We start from the raw sequence: 19,662 nt of genomic DNA, 5'->3' as shown, positions 1-19,662 counted from the left end.
AAATAAAACAACCATGATTGTATAGATCATTTAGTTCCCCAATGATTTTCCTACTTGCGAGTTTAATTTTACAAGTCTTAGAAGATTCGGACAGTCGCGTGGCCGGATTGATGTCCATCTTGATGTGGCCCTACAGACAGAGCTGTCCGGCGTGACAGACAGACAGGCAATCGATGGACGCGCGACAGAGGTGAATGGCGTTAAGCTGTTCCATCATTCTAACCAACTAATATATAAAGGCTATTCCATCATTCTAACCGACTAATATTAACAGGCTATTCCATCGTTCTAACCAACCAATATCAACAGGCTGTTCCGTCATTCTAACCGACAAATATTAAGAGGATATTCCATCATTCTAACCAACAAATATCAACAGGCTATTCCATCATTCTAAACAACAAATATCAACACTCAAATACCTTTGTAATCTTAAAGAACTCACCGACATAGCCCGACCACCCCCCCTCCCGTGTAAGCACTCACCCATATAGCCCGAGGTACCATAGACCTTGGCCTTGATGACAGACTTCCCCCCCCCCCCCCGACCCCCGCGTATAAGCTTAACTCACTCACCCACATAGCCCGGGGTACCACAGGCCGTGGCCTTGATGCCCGACCCCCCTCCCCACGTGTAAACTTAAATCACTCACCCACATAGCCCGGGGTCCCACAGGCCGTGGCCATGATGCCCGACCCCTCCATCTTGGAGAGACCGAAGTCACTGATCATGATCTTCGAGTCGTCGTCGGGACTGTAGAAGAGAAGATTTTCCGGCTGTCGATGAAAACAAAACAATGGTTAAGAAAAACGTGCGAGATTTAATGGATTTAAAAACACAATTACAAACCCCATTTTCTGTGCACATTTTAAAAACAAAAATAAAGGATGATAAAAAACGATCGAGAAAATGGATTTGAATTAAAAACTGGAACTATGGCCACCGTTTTCTTTAAGGAAATTTAAAAACAAAACAAAACCCAATTTAAAACCAAGTATTTTTTATCTTCCTTTAGGCTATTGTCTTTGGTTGTTAATCCACTCGATAGAGGTGTGGACATTGGCTAGATGAGCCTAGATATTGCCTAGATCAGCCTAGACATTGACTAGATCAGCCTAGACATAGACTAGATCAGCCTAAATATTAACGTATTAACCCATTAGGCTAACAACTATACACATAAAAAGATTTGCTGTATTAAATGTGATGTCTTGTACACTTACGTAGGCCACAAATGTTTTATTGGAACAGCACACACACCCCCCCCCCCTCCCTACACCTACACCGTTTCAAAAACCATCTTAAAGACGTGAGAATCTGAAATGGGCGTGTTCATAGTTGTTGCGCAAGAAGAGAACATGACGTGGCAAGGAAGTGTCGTGACGTAAGTACATAAACAACAACAACAACACACGCCACGTGACTGTATGACGCAATCGTGAGGTTCTATGACACTATCGGTTAGACAGCTCAGACATAAAGCCTTGGTTAGCAATGAAATGTTGATCGTTAAGGCGTGACACCAATCACCTAAGCAACGCTATTCGCATGCTGTAGAATCCCTATACATTTTTGTTTCTATTTCGCCCGGAGGGTGGGGGGGGTGGGGGAGGGTGTCGAAGTACTCTGACGCCCCCCCCCCCCCCCACCTGGAAAGATGCCTGAAAGAAACACTGAAAACACCATGCACGTAACACCAACAAAAGTGAACCTTATCACCACTAATAATGTAAACCCTGACACGACCAACAAAGTGAACCCTGTCCCACCCAACAAAACGAACCCTGACACGACCAACAAAGTGAACCCTGTCCCACCCAACAAAACGAACCATGACACGACCAACAAAGTGAACCCTGTCCCACCCAACAAAACGAACCCTGACACGACCAACTAAACGAACCCTGTCCCACCTAACAAAACGAACCCTGACACGACCAACAAAGTGAACCCTGTCCCACCTAACAAAACGAACCCTGACACGACCAACTAAACGAACCCGTCTCGAGCAACAAACTAAACCCTGCCAGAAGACCTCCATCAGCTGATGTCTAGAACTCATGTCTAGAACTCATGTCTAGAACTCGTGTCTAGAACCCGTGTCTAGAACTCATGTCTAGAACTCGTGTCTAGAACTCGTGTCTAGAACTCATGTCTAGAACTCATGTCTAGAACTCATGTCTAGAACATGTCTAGAACTCGTGTCTAGAACTCATGTCTAGAACTCGTGTCTAGAACTCGTGTCTAGAACTCATGTCTAGAACTCATGTCTAGAACTCATGTCTAGAACTCATGTCTAGAACTCATGTCTAGAACTCATGTCTAGAACATGTCTAGAACTCATGTCTAGAACTCATGTATAGAACTCATGTCTAGAACTCATGTCTAGAACTCATGTCTAGAACTCGTGTCTAGAACTCATGTATAGAACTCATGTCTAGAACTCATGTCTAGAACTCATGTCTAGAACTCGTGTCTAGAACTCGTGTCTAGAACTCGTGTCTAGAACTCGTGTCTAGAACTCATGTCTAGAACTCATGTGTAGAACACATGTGTAGAACTCGTGTCTAGAACTCGTGTCTAGAACTCGTGTCTAGAACTCATGTCTAGAACTCATGTGTAGAACACATGTGTAGAACTCATGTCTAGAACTCGTGTCTAGAACTCGTGTCTAGAACTCATGTCTAGAACTCATGTGTAGAACTCATGTCTAGAACTCGTGTCTAGAACTCGTGTCTAGAACTCATGTCTAGAACCCGTGTCTAGAACTCGTGTCTAGAACTCATGTCTAGAACTCATGTCTAGAACTCATGTCTAGAACTCATGTCTAGAACTCATGTCTAGAACTCGTGTCTAGAACTCATGTCTAGAACTCATGTCTAGAACTCATGTCTAGAACTCATGTCTAGAACTCATGTCTAGAACTCATGTCTAGAACTCATGTCTAGAACTCATGTCTAGAACTCATGTCTAGAACCCATGTCTAGAACTCATGTCTAGAACTCGTGTCTAGAACTCATGTCTAGAACCCATGTCTAGAACTCGTGTCTAGAACTCGTGTCTAGAACTCGTGTCTAGAACTCGTGTCTAGAACTCATGTCTAGAACTCATGTCTAGAACTCATGTCTAGAACTCGTGTCTAGAACTCATGTCTAGAACTCATGTCTAGAACTCATGTCTAGAACTCATGTCTAGAACTCATGTCTAGAACTCATGTCTAGAACTCATGTCTAGAACCCATGTCTAGAACTCATGTCTAGAACATGTCTAGAACTCATGTCTAGAACTCATGTCTAGAACCCATGTCTAGAACTCATGTCTAGAACCCATGTCTAGAACTCATGTCTAGAACTCGTGTCTAGAACTCATGTCTAGAACCCATGTCTAGAACTCATGTCTAGAACCCATGTCTAGAACTCATGTCTAGAACTCGTGTCTAGAACTCATGTCTAGAACCCATGTCTAGAACTCGTGTCTAGAACTCGTGTCTAGAACTCGTGTCTAGAACTCGTGTCTAGAACTCATGTCTAGAACCCATGTCTAGAACTCGTGTCTAGAACTCGTGTCTAGAACTCATGTCTAGAACTCATGTCTAGAACTCATGTCTAGAACCCATGTCTAGAACTCGTGTCTAGAACTCGTGTCTAGAACTCATGTCTAGAACTCATGTGTAGAACACATGTGTAGAACTCATGTCTAGAACTCATGTCTAGAACTCATGTCTAGAACTCATGTCTAGAACTCATGTGTAGAACACATGTGTAGAACTCATGTCTAGAACTCATGTCTAGAACTCATGTCTAGAACTCATGTCTAGAACTCATGTGTAGAACACATGTGTAGAACTCATGTCTAGAACCCATGTCTAGAACTCATGTCTAGAACTCGTGTCTAGAACTCGTGTCTAGAACTCGTGTCTAGAACTCGTGTCTAGAACTCGTGTCTAGAACTCATGTCTAGAACTCGTGTCTAGAACTCATGTCTAGAACATGTCTAGAACTCATGTCTAGAACTCGTGTCTAGAACTCGTGTCTAGAACCCATGTCTAGAACTCATGTCTAGAACTCATGTCTAGAACTCGTGTCTAGAACTCATGTCTAGAACTCATGTCTAGAACATGTCTAGAACTCATGTCTAGAACTCGTGTCTAGAACTCGTGTCTAGAACTCATGTCTAGAACATGTCTAGAACTCATGTCTAGAACTCATGTCTAGAACTCGTGTCTAGAACTCGTGTCTAGAACTCGTGTCTAGAACTCATGTCTAGAACTCATGTCTAGAACATGTCTAGAACTCATGTCTAGAACTCGTGTCTAGAACTCGTGTCTAGAACCCATGTCTAGAACTCATGTCTAGAACTCATGTCTAGAACTCGTGTCTAGAACTCATGTCTAGAACTCATGTCTAGAACATGTCTAGAACTCATGTCTAGAACTCATGTCTAGAACTCGTGTCTAGAACTCATGTCTAGAACTCATGTGTAGAACTCATGTCTAGAACTCATGTGTAGAACTCATGTCTAGAACTCATGTCTAGAACTCATGTCTAGAACTCGTGTCTACAACTCATGTCTAGAACTCATGTCTAGAACTCATGTGTAGAACTCATGTCTAGAACTCATGTGTAGAACTCATGTCTAGAACTCATGTCTAGAACTCATGTCTAGAACTCGTGTCTAGAACTCGTGTCTACAACTCATGTCTAGAACTCATGTCTAGAACTCATGTCTAGAACTCATGTCTAGAACTCATGTCTAGAACTCGTGTCTAGAACTCGTGTCTAGAACTCATGTCTAGAACTCGTGTCTAGAACTCATGTCTACAACTCATGTCTAGAACTCATGTCTAGAACTCATGTCTAGAACTCGTGTCTAGAACTCATGTCTAGAACTCGTGTCTAGAACTCGTGTCTAGAACTCGTGTCTAGAACTCGTGTCTAGAACTCGTGTCTAGAACTCGTGTCTAGAACTCGTGTCTAGAACTCGTGTCTAGAACTCGTGTCTAGAACTCGTGTCTAGAACTCATGTCTAGAACCCATGTCTAGAACCCATGTCTAGAACCCATTTCTAGAACTCATTTCTAGAACTCATGTCTAAAAATCATGTCTAGAACTCATGTCTAGAACTCATGTTTAAAAATAATGTCTAGAACTCGTGTCTAGAACTCATGTCTAAAAATAATGTCTAGAACTCGTGTCTAGAACTCATGTCTAGAACTCATGTCTAAAAATAATGTCTAGAACTCATGTCTAGAACTCATGTCTAAAAATAATGTCTAGAACTCGTGTCTAGAAATGTCTAGAACTCATGTCTAGAACCCATGTCTAAAACTCATGTCTAGAACTCACTCATGTCTAGAACTCGTGTCTAGAACCCATGTCTAGAACTCATGTCTAGAACTCATGTCTAGAACTCATGTCTAGAACCCATGTCTAGAACCCATGTCTAGAACCCATTTCTAGAACTCATTTCTAGAACTCATGTCTAAAAATCATGTCTAGAACTCATGTCTAGAACCCATGTCTAGAACCCATGTCTAGAACCCATTTCTAGAACTCATGTCTAGAACTCATGTCTAAAAATCATGTCTAGAACTCATGTCTAGAACTCATGTCTAAAAATCATGTCTAGAACTCATGTCTAGAACTCATGTCTAAAAATCATGTCTAGAACTCACTCATGTCTAGAACTCATGTCTAGAACTCATGTCTAGAACCCATGTCTAGAACCCATGTCTAGAACCCATGTCTAGAACCCGTCTAGAACCCATGTCTAGAACCCATTTCTAGAACTCATGTCTAGAACTCATGTCTAAAAATCATGTCTAGAACTCATGTCTAGAACTCATGTCTAAAAATCATGTCTAGAACTCATGTCTAGAACTCATGTCTAAAAATCATGTCTAGAACTCACTCATGTCTAGAACTCATGTCTAGAACTCATGTCTAGAACCCATGTCTAGAACCCATGTCTAGAACCCATGTCTAGAACCCGTCTAGAACCCATGTCTAGAACCCATTTCTAGAACTCATGTCTAGAACTCATGTCTAAAAATCATGTCTAGAACTCATGTCTAGAACTCATGTCTAAAAATCATGTCTAGAACTCACTCATGTCTAGAACTCGTGTCTAGAACTCATGTCTAGAACTCATGTCTAGAACACATGTCTAGAACTCATGTCTAGAACTCGTGTCTAGAACTCATGTCTAGAACATGTCTAGAACTCATGTCTAGAACCCATGTCTAGAACTCATGTCTAAAAATCATGTCTAAAAATCATGTCTAGAACTCATGTCTAGAACTCATGTCTAGAACATGTCTAGAACTCATGTCTAGAACTCATGTCTAGAACTCATGTCTAGAACTCATGTCTAGAACTCATGTCTAAAAATCATGTCTAGAACTCACTCATGTCTAGAACCCATGTCTAAAACTCATGTCTAAAACTCATGTCTAAAACTCATGTCTAAAACTCATGTCTAGAACTCATGTCTAGAACTCATGTCTAGAACTCACTCATGTCTAGAACTCGTGTCTAGAACCCATGTCTAGAACTCATGTCTAGAACTCATGCCTAGAACTCATGCCTAGAACTAAGTCTAGAACTCATGTCTAGAACTAAGTCTAGAACTAAGTCTAGAACTCATGCCTAGAACTAAGTCTAGAACTCATGTCTAGAACTCATGTCTAGAACTCATGTCTAGAACTCATGTCTAGAACTCATGTCTAGAAATGTCTAGAACTCATGTCTAGAACTCATGTCTAGAACTCATGTCTAGAACTCATGTCTAGAACTCATGTCTAGAACTCATGTCTAGAACTCATGTGTAGAACACATGTGTAGAACTCGTGTCTAGAACTCGTGTCTAGAACTCGTGTCTAGAACTCATGTCTAGAACTCATGTCTAGAACTCATGTCTAGAACTCATGTCTAGAACTCATGTCTAGAACTCATGTCTAGAACTCATGTCTAGAACATGTCTAGAACTCATGTCTAGAACTCATGTCTAGAACTCATGTCTAGAACTCATGTCTAGAACTCATGTCTAGAACTCATGTCTAGAACTCATGTCTAGAACTCATGTCTAGAACTCATGTCTAGAACTCATGTCTAGAACTCATGTCTAGAACTCATGTGTAGAACACATGTGTAGAACTCATGTCTAGAACTCGTGTCTAGAACTCGTGTCTAGAACTCATGTCTACAACTCATGTCTACAACTCATGTCTAGAACTCGTGTCTAGAACTCATGTCTAGAACTCGTGTCTAGAACTCATGTCTAGAACTCATGTCTAGAACTCATGTCTAGAACTCATGTCTAGAACTCATGTCTAGAACTCATGTCTAGAACTCATGTGTAGAACTCATGTGTAGAACACATGTGTAGAACTCATGTCTAGAACTCGTGTCTAGAACTCGTGTCTAGAACTCATGTCTAGAACTCATGTCTAGAACTCATGTCTAGAAATGTCTAGAACTCATGTCTAGAACTCATGTCTAGAACTCATGTCTAGAACTCATGTCTAGAACTCATGTCTAGAACTCATGTCTAGAACTCATGTCTAGAACTCATGTCTAGAACTCATGTGTAGAACACATGTGTAGAACTCATGTCTAGAACTCGTGTCTAGAACTCGTGTCTAGAACTCATGTCTAGAACTCATGTCTAGAACTCATGTCTAGAACTCGTGTCTAGAACTCATGTCTAGAACTCGTGTCTAGAACTCATGTCTAGAACTCATGTCTAGAACTCATGTCTAGAACCCACTGTCGTTCTGTCGAAGCCGTGGATTGTAGCTGGCCTATTAGACTGCGCCCTGGGCTATCTTTTAATACCCAGCATAAAGATAATATTTCACGAGTCAAATACAGGGTTCACCCCCAATCGATAGGACAAGTCCAACTGTTCGATCAGACCCTCTCGGCAAATATCAATGGGCCCTGCATTGGTTTACTTGCCTTGACACATTGCCGTCAAATTTATTTCAGTTATAGTACTAACTCGGTCTTATAACTACAAGAATCTAGAGACCTTAGCTCATAACTACAAGAATCTACAGACCTTAGCTCATAACTACAAGAATCTACAGACATTAGCTCATAACTACAAGAATCTACAGACCTTAGCTCATAACTACAAGAATCTACAGACATTAGCTCATAACTACAAGAATCTACAGACATTAGCTCATAACTACAAGAATCTACAGACATTAGCTCATAACTACAAGAATCTACAGACATTAGCTCATAACTACAAGAATCTAGATACCTTAGCTCATAACTACAAGAATCTAGAGACCTTAGATAATAACTACAAGAATCTAGAGACCTTAGATCATAACTACAAGAATCTAGATACCTTAGCTCATAACTACAAGAATGTAGATACCTTAGCTTATAACTACAAGAATGTAGAGACCTTAGCTCATAACTACAAGAATCTACAGACCTTAGCTCAAAACGACAAGAATCTACAGACCTTAGCTCATAACTACAAGAATCTAGAGACATTAGCTCATAACTACAAAAACTCAAGAGACCTTAGATCATAAAACCAAAATCCCTAAAGACCCAAGCTAACATTAAAATAGAAAAGAACCATCTGTCTAAAAATGGAGTCAACTGTGACGTATCAAAATGGAACTATTTTTCTAGGCGCATCCCTTCAACCAAACCGAATCTCTATAAAACACAGATAACCAACAAACGTGATTTATGGTTTGTTGACAATATTAGTACCCTTATGTCAAGGCTCAAGTAAACAAACTTGTGAGTTAAGTGCATCTTTGAGACCCAGTGTGTAGGGCATTGATTCCCCCGCCAAGCTAACCCTACGCTAAAGGTAGGCTAACTTTAAAGCTCTACGTCAACAGTCAAACCCAGTTCAGCACTACCCAGACTTTATACAACCTAATTTTACATATACAAACAAAACTACAACCTTAAATCAATAACATAATCATAATAAATAACTCAAATTTAAAGCAATAACTAAACCACAACCCTAACCCACAACTGTAACCCATTAACCAACCCACTAACCAACCCACTAACCCAACCACAACAACCCTAACCTAGTTAATCCCCCCCCCCCAACACACCGTGTTCCCCAGCAGAAGAAAATAATTAGAAAATTGACGAGAAGTTTCGCAAGACTGCGAGCAGGACGGGAGCAGGATGGGAGCAGGTGGGAGCAGGTGGGATGTCTGCAGACGTCTTGGAATCATTACGTTCAGACGACCAGAGTGTCGACTAATAGCCACACCGTGACATGCGCACTGAGTCGGGCACTATAATAACATGGCGGCTACATGACTTCCTGTACAGCAAGTGCGCGAGTGCGTGGCACTTCATGTTGACATGGCGTCTTCACACGGGGAAAACCCGTTACATTCAGGATGGCGGGCTAACGTCTAGTTATATTTCATGTATTTACTTATAAAATATGAATTTTATAATAAACATACACAGTATAGAGTACATATAACATACTTTATATACATGTTAAATATGGCGTTTAAAACATGTTTAGCGACAGATGAAGTGAAGTGAAGATGAGGATGTGCAAATGATGGCCGTGAAGTGAAGATGCGCCCCGTCAGTGCACCATAAAGACGTCCAGCTTGCCATAGGAGAACAACAGACAAACCAAAGAACTAAATATGAAAAAAAGGAAAAAGCAGCATCGTGACTTTTTCTAGTCCTTCCAACCCAGAAACAATTAACAAATGCCGACACTTATTGGACTTAAAAAACGATCAACAAATTTAAATCCTTTTTTTTTAATCACCGTATTCGATCTGAGATACAGAGACCAATTGAAATTCCCATTCCCCCCCCCCCCCCCGGGAAAATGGTAAAGTTCCTGGATACTTCCGTGGGCGGACATTTTATTTCCGTTCTGAGAAAGGCTCGCACAAAGGTCGGTTAGTGATGAATGTCCGGTGCTCCTGTTAACGCACGGACATTTTCTCTCAGTTGAATAAGTGCGTGCGGTAGTCTCTTTTTTAAACTGCTGTTTTACTCAACAATACGATGTTTAGATAGATATACGCCTGTTATGTTTGCTTCAAAAGTAGGCTAACTATATATATTATCATCTTTTCCGTTCGTGCCCAAGATACATGGAGCAGATGAAGTAGAGTTAACCTGTTTCAGTGACCCCGGCATTATGAAGGGATAGTGTGGTCAGCACGGTACCCAGCCAACGAGTATTAGGTACCCATTAGAGCTGGTTGACTCAGGAACGATCTACTGACAAACCCGGGTTCGAACTCGCGACTTTCGGGTTAGCAGACTAGCGAACCTACAAATAAATATCTACATACAGTAGTAGGTCTTAGAGACAGGTTAGTAACTTGCGGCACGTTTTTCACGAATAAAAATAGGCGGATGTTTTCTATTGCTAGAGGAAAAAAACGTACTGAGAATATTATACAACTTAGAAATCTTTTAGCTTTAGGTTTGACAATACAAGGTGCAGAAAAAAGGTTATGTTTAGGCCTGTAGTTCGACTATATTTGGACCTGTGACTGAAGTCATGCTACAAGTAAATAAACTCGTGTCTGTGTGTGAGATGAGGGAATAGAAAGACGCCAAAGAAAATTGTATCAATATTTTTGGCTTCAGTGGCTAACTCGTTTAGGCAAATTTTGGCCAACAATTTCTGGTAGGATGCCGTTCTCTGACGATGCCCGTCCTTTCATCGACTAAATCTGCCAGTCTTTTCATTCAATAAATCTAGTAGCGATGCCGGTTTTCTGATAATGCCGGTCCTTCCACTGACTAAATCTCCGGTCCTTCCACTGACTAAATCTGCCGGTCATTCCAATGACTAAATCTGCCGGTCCTTCCACTGACTAAATCTGCCAGTCTTTTCATTCAATAAATCTAGTAGCGATGCCGGTTTTTTGATAATGCCGGTCATTCCAATGACTAAATTTGCCGGTCATTCCAATGACTTAATCTGTCGATCCTTCCACTGACTAAATCTGCCGGTCATTCCAATGACTAAATCTGACCGGTCCTTGCATTGACTAAATCTGCCGGTCGTTCCCATGACTAAATCTGACCGGTCCTTCCATTGACTAAATCTGGCCGGTCATCCAACCATTCTTCCACTGACTAAATCCAAAGCAATGCTGGCGTCACTGTTTCTCGGTACGGCCTGCGTAGACCGGCAGTTTTCACGGCACGTCAAGGCGGCGACCGGCAGTTTGCTTATGTTGTAGGAGAAATTGATTTTCTTTTTCGGCTGGACTTGATCGATGAGATGAAGAAACCGCCATTTCAAATCTGATTCGGTCTTTAACTGAAATCATAAGGTCATCTCCATTAGGTCAGTTGAGTGGCCGAGATAGCCATCAGAAGGTCAGTTGAGTGGCCGAGATAGCCATCTGAAGGTCAGTTGAGTGGCCGAGATAGCCATCAGAAGGTCAGTTGAGTGGCCGAGATAGCCATCTGAAGGTCAGTTGAGTGGCCGAGATAGCCATCAGAAGGTCAGTTGAGTGGCCGAGATAGCCATCAGAAGGTCAGTTGAGTGGCCGAGATAGCCATCTGAAGGTCAGTTGAGTGGCCGAGATAGCCATCAGAAGGTCAGTTGAGTGGCCGAGATAGCCATCTGAAGGTCAGTTGAGTGGCCGAGATAGCCATCAGAAGGTCAGTTGAGTGGCCGAGATAGCCATCTGAAGGTCAGTTGAGTGGCCGAGATAGCCATCAGAAGGTCAGTTGAGTGGCCGAGATAGCCATCAGAAGGTCAGTTAAGTGGCCGAGATAGTCATCTGAAGGTCAGTTGAGTGGCCGAGATAGCCATCAGAAGGTCAGTTGAGTGGCCGAGATAGCCATCAGAAGGTCAGTTGAGTGGCCGAGATAGCCATCTGAAGGTCAGTTGAGTGGCCGAGATAGCCATCAGAAGGTCAGTTGAGTGGCCGAGATAGCCATCTGAAGGTCAGTTGAGTGGCCGAGATAGCCTATGAAGGTCAGTTGAGTGGCCGAGATAGCCATCAGAAGGTCAGTTGAGTGGCCGAGATAGCCCTCAGAAGGTCAGTTGAGTGGCCGAGATAGCCATCAGAAGGTCAGTTGAGTGGCCGAGATAGCCATCAGAAGGTCAGTTGAGTGGCCGAGATAGCCATCAGAAGGTCAGTTGAGTGGCCGAGATAGCCATCAGAAGGTCAGTTGAGTGGCCGAGATAGCCTATGAAGGTCAGTTGAGTGGCCGAGATAGCCATCAGAAGGTCAGTTGAGTGGCCGAGATAGCCATCAGAAGGTCAGTTGAGTGGCCGAGATAGCCTATGAAGGTCAGTTGAGTGGCCGAGATAGCCATCAGAAGGTCAGTTGAGTGGCCGAGATAGCCATCAGAAGGTCAGTTGAGTGGCCGAGATAGCCATCAGAAGGTCAGTTGAGTGGCCGAGATAGCCTATGAAGGTCAGTTGAGTGGCCGAGATAGCCATCAGAAGGTCAGTTGAGTGGCAGAGATAGCCTTTGAAGGTCAGTTGAGTGGCCGAGATAGCCATCTGAAGGTCAGTTGAGTGGCCGAGATAGCCATCTGAAGGTCAGTTGAGTGGCCGAGATAGCCTATGAAGGTCAGTTGAGTGGCCGAGATAGCCATCAGAAGGTCAGTTGAGTGCCCGAGATAGCCATCAGAAGGTCAGTTGAGTGGCCGAGATAGCCATCAGAAGGTCAGTTGAGTGGCCGAGATAGCCATCTGAAGGTCAGTTGAGTGGCCGAGATAGCCTATGAAGGTCAGTTGAGTGGCCGAGATAGCCATCAGAAGGTCAGTTGAGTGGCCGAGATAGCCATCAGAAGGTCAGTTGAGTGGCCGAGATAGCCATCAGAAGGTCAGTTGAGTGGCCGAGATAGCCTATGAAGGTCAGTTGAGTGGCCGAGATAGCCATCAGAAGGTCAGTTGAGTGGCCGAGATAGCCATCAGAAGGTCAGTTGAGTGGCCGAGATAGCCATCAGAAGGTCAGTTGAGTGGCCGAGATAGCCTATGAAGGTCAGTTGAGTGGCCGAGATAGCCATCAGAAGGTCAGTTGAGTGGCAGAGATAGCCTTTGAAGGTCAGTTGAGTGGCCGAGATAGCCATCTGAAGGTCAGTTGAGTGGCCGAGATAGCCATCTGAAGGTCAGTTGAGTGGCCGAGATAGCCTATGAAGGTCAGTTGAGTGGCCGAGATAGCCATCAGAAGGTCAGTTGAGTGGCCGAGATAGCCATCAGAAGGTCAGTTGAGTGGCCGAGATAGCCATCAGAAGGTCAGTTGAGTGGCCGAGATAGCCATCTGAAGGTCAGTTGAGTGGCCGAGATAGCCTATGAAGGTCAGTTGAGTGGCCGAGATAGCCATCAGAAGGTCAGTTGAGTGGCCGAGATAGCCATCAGAAGGTCAGTTGAGTGGCCGAGATAGCCATCAGAAGGTCGGTTGAGTGGCCGAGATAGCCAGACTAGCGGGGTGCTTTAGAATTGGGAGGTAGGGTGGGGATGGGGGTGGGGCTGGAGGTGGGGAGCAAACCTTGAGTAACCAGATCGATGAGAGGAGACTGGCGTGTCACGTGACAAGCTCACGTGATCGTACGTTTCAAACAATGGGAAGTGGGGTTTGAGTTGTTTTCGATCTTGGATAAATCATGGACTGTTCTCATAGTCAAGGTCAGAGTTTGGAGTTCGATAAAAGTAAGTTACGAGGTCAGTAGGTTAAAGGTATAGTTCAACGACCCCCCAAGGGGTCAGCAGGTTATAGTTCAACGACCCCAAGCTCAGCATGTTACCAATAACAAATGACAAAATGACCAGATCAGCGATGACAAGGATTAAGTTACACCTCACCTCCCTACCCCACCCCCACCCCCACATCAGCAGGCAGGACGTGGTGCAGACGGCAGCGTGTATCACGCGGTAATAGCCGAGACATTTCAAGAAAACATTTGCAAATCAATAAGCAGGGAAATCGCTTGTTCTCTTCCTCCCCCCCCCCCCCCCCCGCGGGTTTTATTTCTCTCTCACACTCTGGGAGTTTTTCATATAACATTTTTTTTACAGCGTGAGAGAGATTTTTCTATAACTAGGAACGTTGACATCCTGGTTAGACAGGGGTGACATATGGGCGTGACACTAGGGTGACAGAGGGACGTGACACTAGGGTGGCAGATGGACGTGACACTAGGGTGACAGATGGACGTGACACTAGGGTGACAGAGAGACGTGACACTAGTGTGACAGAGGGACGTGACACTAGGGTGACAGATGGACGTGACACTAGGGTGACAGAGAGACGTGACACTAGTGTGACAGAGGGACGTGACACTAGGATGGCAGAGGGACGTGACACTAGGGTGACAGAGGGACGTGACACTAGGGTGACAGATGGACGTGACACTAGGGTGGCAGATGGACGTGACACTAGGGTGGCAGACGCGACACTAGGGTGACAGATGGACGTGACACTAGAGTGGCAGAGGGACGTGACACTGTGACAGAATACGACGTGACACTAGAGTGGCAGAGGGATGTGACAGTAGAACACTAGGGTAACAGTGACAGAGCCAACGCTCCCAACAGTATCGCTAGTCGTCTAACGACTCGACCACCAAAGGTCTCATGAACATAACGTGACAGCAGAAACTGGGGTTTGAACCCAGGTCCACCCATCGCAATTAGCAGACCAACACCCACGTTAAACAAATACTAAAACCTTCACGATAAGACGATACGGTGTTGTTTTTTTTTAATATCCTTACGGCATTACGTTTTTTAGTAAAAAAAAAAATAGGAGAGGGTAAAATGATCAGGGGGGGTGGGGTAGAAACTTCACGACAAGGTCTCTGCTACCCCCCGGGCGAGAAATATAAGAAGAAAAAATATCTGCACGTTTCGTGTTTTTTTTTTAAACTTGAGCCAAAAAAAATAATGGTGCTAGCAAGAACACTATCCGCCCCGTAGCCTGAGGTAAAACATAGCGTCGTCATTCTCCTCACGAGCCTCATCAACACGACAAAAAACACGCGACAAGTGGAGCAATTCGACACGAGAGTAGAGTGACGTCAGCTGGAGATGATGGGAGGGACACATGACGTAGGGGAGTTATTAGAATCGAATACAGCAAAACACCACAGAAAAGACACTGGTGATTACTTTCTATGAGCTCCAGTTTTGGGTTTCGTTCTTAAAAAAAAATAATTGTCCTGTCCATGGGACCGGTGACCCAGGGGCAGTTGACATTTATGGCGGCTGGGTCAGGTACTTTCATGTCCGGGTCGGCTAGATGTCGGTCTGGGTCGGAGAGTATTATGTCGGGAAATGTGTCTTTATAGACTTGATGCGGTGTGGGTGACGTCACTGTTTGGAGCAGGTGAATCGGGGGGGGGGGGGGGGGGAGGTTGGTGGAAGTCACTTTTCGAAAATGTAAACTAAAAGAATTTTTCCTTGCGGAAACCACCCAACACATCAAAATGGCTGCATTCAGTGAAACAGTCACGAGTTTAAAATTAAATAGACTTTTTCTTTTTAAAACAGAACAAACATTTAAAAAAAAAACACCTTTTAATGTATCGGGATTAAATCTCTCTGCTTGTTTAATAAATGAAGGTTTTGTACTTAGTATTTCGAAATACTGATGGAATAGACAATCTGGTCAGGTTTTATAACATGGGCGACATTTCGCAACATTGGACACTACTTCATAACATGGCCAACGCTTCATAACATGGCCAACATTTTACAATATGGCCACTACTTCATAACATGGCCAACACTTCGTAAGATGGCCAACGCTTCATAACATGGCCAACATTTTACAATATGGCCACTACTTCATAACATGGCCAACATTTTACAATATGGCCACTACTTCATAACATGGCGAACATTTTACAACACGGCAACTTTTCATAACATGGCCAACACTTCATAACATGGCCAACATTTTACTTTTCAAAATATGGCCAACATTTGACTACATGGCCAACGATTCACAACATGGCCAACATTTCACAAAATTGGCCAATACTTCAGAACATGGCCAATACTTCACAACATGGCCAATACTTCACAACAAGGCCAACAATTCACAACATGGCCAATACTTCACAACATGGCCAATACTTCACAACATGGCCAACAATTCACAACATGGCCAACAATTCACAAGGCCATCCTCTCCGTGATAAAACAGATAAAAGAAACCTCTCTAGCAAAGATCGAAACCGCCCACTTAAAAAGCCGTTGAGCTTATAACAAACATTTCCATTGGCCGAATTGTTTCCCAGAGTCCCAGGGGTCAGCTTGGGTCAGCGGCCAGGGAAACCCGAGCGGGAAACAAACAAGTCTGGAGAAAACCTCGGGAAAACAGGCTCGGGGAATACATTTTCAGAATTAAGAGCTGAATTATTCAAGCAATACAAACAGGCTTTGGCTCTTGTTAGGCCGGATGTAGGGCACGGGTTGGACGGGATGGGTGGGGCCGTCCCGTATCCACCCCCTACCTGTGTAAATTAACAATCAATGTACACCTTATATACCTGTAGACTACACCACCTCCACCTGTGTAAGCTCAACGTAAAATCCATGTGCACCCCCCCCCCAACACACACACCTATATAAACTCACCTTTAGACCCCTGTGACCCCCCTACCTATATAAACTCACCTTTAGACCCATGTGACCCCCTACCTATATAAACTCACCTTTAGACCCCTGTGACCCCCTACCCGTATAAACTCACCTTTAGACCCCTGTGATCCCCTACCTATATAAACTCACCTTTAGATCCCTGTGACCCCCTACCTTTAGACCCCTATGACCCCCCACCTGTATACTCACCTTTAGACCCCTGTGATCCCCTACCTATATAAACTCACCTTTAGATCCATATGACCCCCTACCTGTACACTCACCTTTAGATTCCTGTGACCCCCCTACCTGTATAAACCCACCTTTAGACCCCTGTGACCCCCCTACCTGTAAACTCACCTTTAGATCCATATGACCCCCTACCTGTATAAACTCACCTTTAGACCCCTGTGACCCCCCCTACCTGTACACTCACCTTTAGACCCCTGTGACCCCCTACCTGTAAACTCACCTTTAGACCCCTGTGACCCCCTACCTGTAAACTCACCTTTAGATCCCTGTGCCCCCCACCCCCTACCTGTAAACTCACCTTTAGACCCCTGTGACCCCCTACCTGTAAACTCACCTTTAGATCCCTGTGCCCCCCACCCCTACCTGTAAACTCACCTATAGACCCCTGTGACCCCCCTACCTGTACACTCACCTATAGACCCCTGTGACCCCCCTACCTGTACACTCACCTATAGACCCCTGTGACCCCCCTACCTGTAAACTCACCTTTAGATCCCTGTGCACCACTCCCCTATCATGCATGTAATCCACCGCCTCCAAGACCTGCCGTATCAAGAGACTGGCGTCCTTCTCCGTGTAGCTGCCTTTCTCCACAATACGGTCAAACAGCTCACCACCGGTCACTCTGTGGTCAGATGGTCAAGACAGTATTAATACGAGAGGGTCATTGATTGGATGGTCAAGACAGCACATTAACATGTGGGGGTCATTGTATGGATGGTCAAGACAGCATTAAATGGGGGTCATTGTAAGGATGGTCAAGACAGCATTAAATGGGGGTCATTGTATGGATGGTCAAGACAGCATTAAATGGGGGTCATTGTATGGATGGTCAAGACAGCATTAAATGGGGGGTCATTGTAGTGATGGTCAAGACAGCATTAAATGGGGGGTCATTGTAGTGATGGTCAAGACAGCATTAAATGGGGGGTCATTGTATGGATGGTCAAGACAGCATTAAATGGGGGGTCATTGATTGGATGGTCAAGACAGCATTAAATGGGGGTCATTATATGGATGGTCAAGACAGCATTAAATGGGGGTCATTATATGGATGGTCAAGACAGCATTAAATGGGGGTCATTATATGGATGGTCAAGACAGCATTAATTGGGGGTCATTATATGGATGGTCAAGACAGCATTAAATGGGGGTCATTGATTAGATGGTCAAGACAGCATTAAATGGGGGGTCATTGATTGGATGGTCAAGACAGCATTAAATGGGGGGTCATTGATTGGATGGTCAAGACAGCATTAAATGGGGGGTCATTGATTGGATGGTCAAGACAGCATTAAATGGGGGTCATTATATGGATGGTCAAGACAGCATTAAATGGGGGGGGTCATTGATTGGATGGTCAAGACAGCATTAAATGGGGGTCATTATATGGATGGTCAAGACAGCATTAAATGGGGGGTCATTGTATGGATGGTCAAGACAGTATTAAATGGGGGTCATTGTAAGGATGGTCAAGACAGCATTAATTGGGGGTCATTATATGGATGGTCAAGACAGCATTAAATGGGGGGGGGTCATTGATTGGATGGTCAAGACAGCATTAAATGGGGGTCATTGTATGGATGGTCAAGACAGTATTAAATGGGGGTCATTGTAAGGATGGTCACTTAATAAACGGGTGGGCAATTAAAATCACCAAGACGTTAAAATAAGATCCACTCTACGCCCACAATAAATGGTCAAGTCATGATGACACAATGACAAGCTGTTTTGTGGACTGTATGACTTCTGAGTCCCAGTTCTAGTCACGAAACTTGCATTAAAACACCCCACACCAGACGACCAATCGATGGCTTCACAAGACGAGCGAGTAGACCAAGGCTGTACAATCGTGACGTTATTTCTTTTATATCGCTGTCATTTCAATAAAGAAAAAAATCTTCGGAGAAATGTTCAAGTCTTCCATCTGTTGTTTTTTTTTACTAGCCAACTTCTCACGAACAAACTATTTGATGTAGTGAACTCACAAAGACCCACAGCAATAAACATGATTTATGGTAATTTCTTTTTATTATGTAAAGAGGACATTTTATCAAACCGATGATTAAGATAATACAAAACATGAGGTGAATAGCTATATTTATAAACATAAAAATTTAATTTTATAAAGGATTTAAAAAAAAAAACTATCAAGGATTGTGGATGTATCTTGCAGTTTAGAAGTCACTAGCAAGTAGTATATCACCATCAAGTAGTGTATCACGAATCAAGTAGTGTATCAACATCAAGTAGTGTATCACCATCAAGTACTGTATCACCATCAAGTACTGTATCACCATCAAGTTGTGTATCACCATAAATTAGCGTATCACCATCAAGTTGTGTATCACCATAAATTAGCGTATCACCATCAAGTTGTATATCCCCATAAATTAGCGTATCACCCTCAAGTTGTATATCCCCATAAATTAGCGTATCACTATCAAGAGAGAGGCCTGTCGGCAGGTTAAACTACTGTACCAGCTGAATGCGCAATTAGAGTTGAACCTAACTGCCGAACAACGCACTCTCGCAGACTTAAGGCGCCTAAAATCCAAAGTATTAATTGAACGCCAGGGGCGATTACTCCTCTTCTGACTGACTTTTATTTACCCGGCCTCCATCAAACGGAGCGGGGTGGGGGAGGAGGTAGAACACGATCCTTACCCAAAGGATTAAGCCCACAGAAAGATAAGCAAGCCGACATCGTTTATTTATTTATAAGCGAGTGAACTGATAAAAAAAAACAACTCGACTGTAGTGGAGAAGAAATCAAGGGAACAAAATTTTTCAATGTTTTCATTGATATTA

At 43.6% G+C, this 19,662-nt stretch overlaps 1 protein-coding gene across 1 annotated transcript in view; it reads right to left on the bottom strand.

Annotated features, from left to right (window-relative positions):
- Positions 1–19,662, bottom strand: part of LOC131954168 (calcium/calmodulin-dependent protein kinase type 1) — a 49,040-nt gene that overhangs the window by 8,596 nt on the left and 20,782 nt on the right. Inside the window, exons 4-5 of the mRNA XM_059317704.1 lie at positions 17,338–17,476; positions 654–777 (exon numbers count right to left, since the gene is read on the bottom strand). Of these exons, the coding sequence (XP_059173687.1) occupies positions 654–777; positions 17,338–17,476 (263 nt within the window). The remainder of the gene's footprint in view (positions 1–653; positions 778–17,337; positions 17,477–19,662) is intronic.

Source organism: Physella acuta, unplaced genomic scaffold (assembly GCF_028476545.2).
Source record: "Physella acuta isolate Inbredline_101_S28 unplaced genomic scaffold, ASM2847654v3 ptg000977l, whole genome shotgun sequence".
Classification (NCBI taxonomy): Eukaryota; Metazoa; Mollusca; class Gastropoda; family Physidae; genus Physella; species Physella acuta.
Note: the sequence above shows the minus strand (reverse complement) of the source record. Positions and strands in the feature narration are given on the sequence as shown.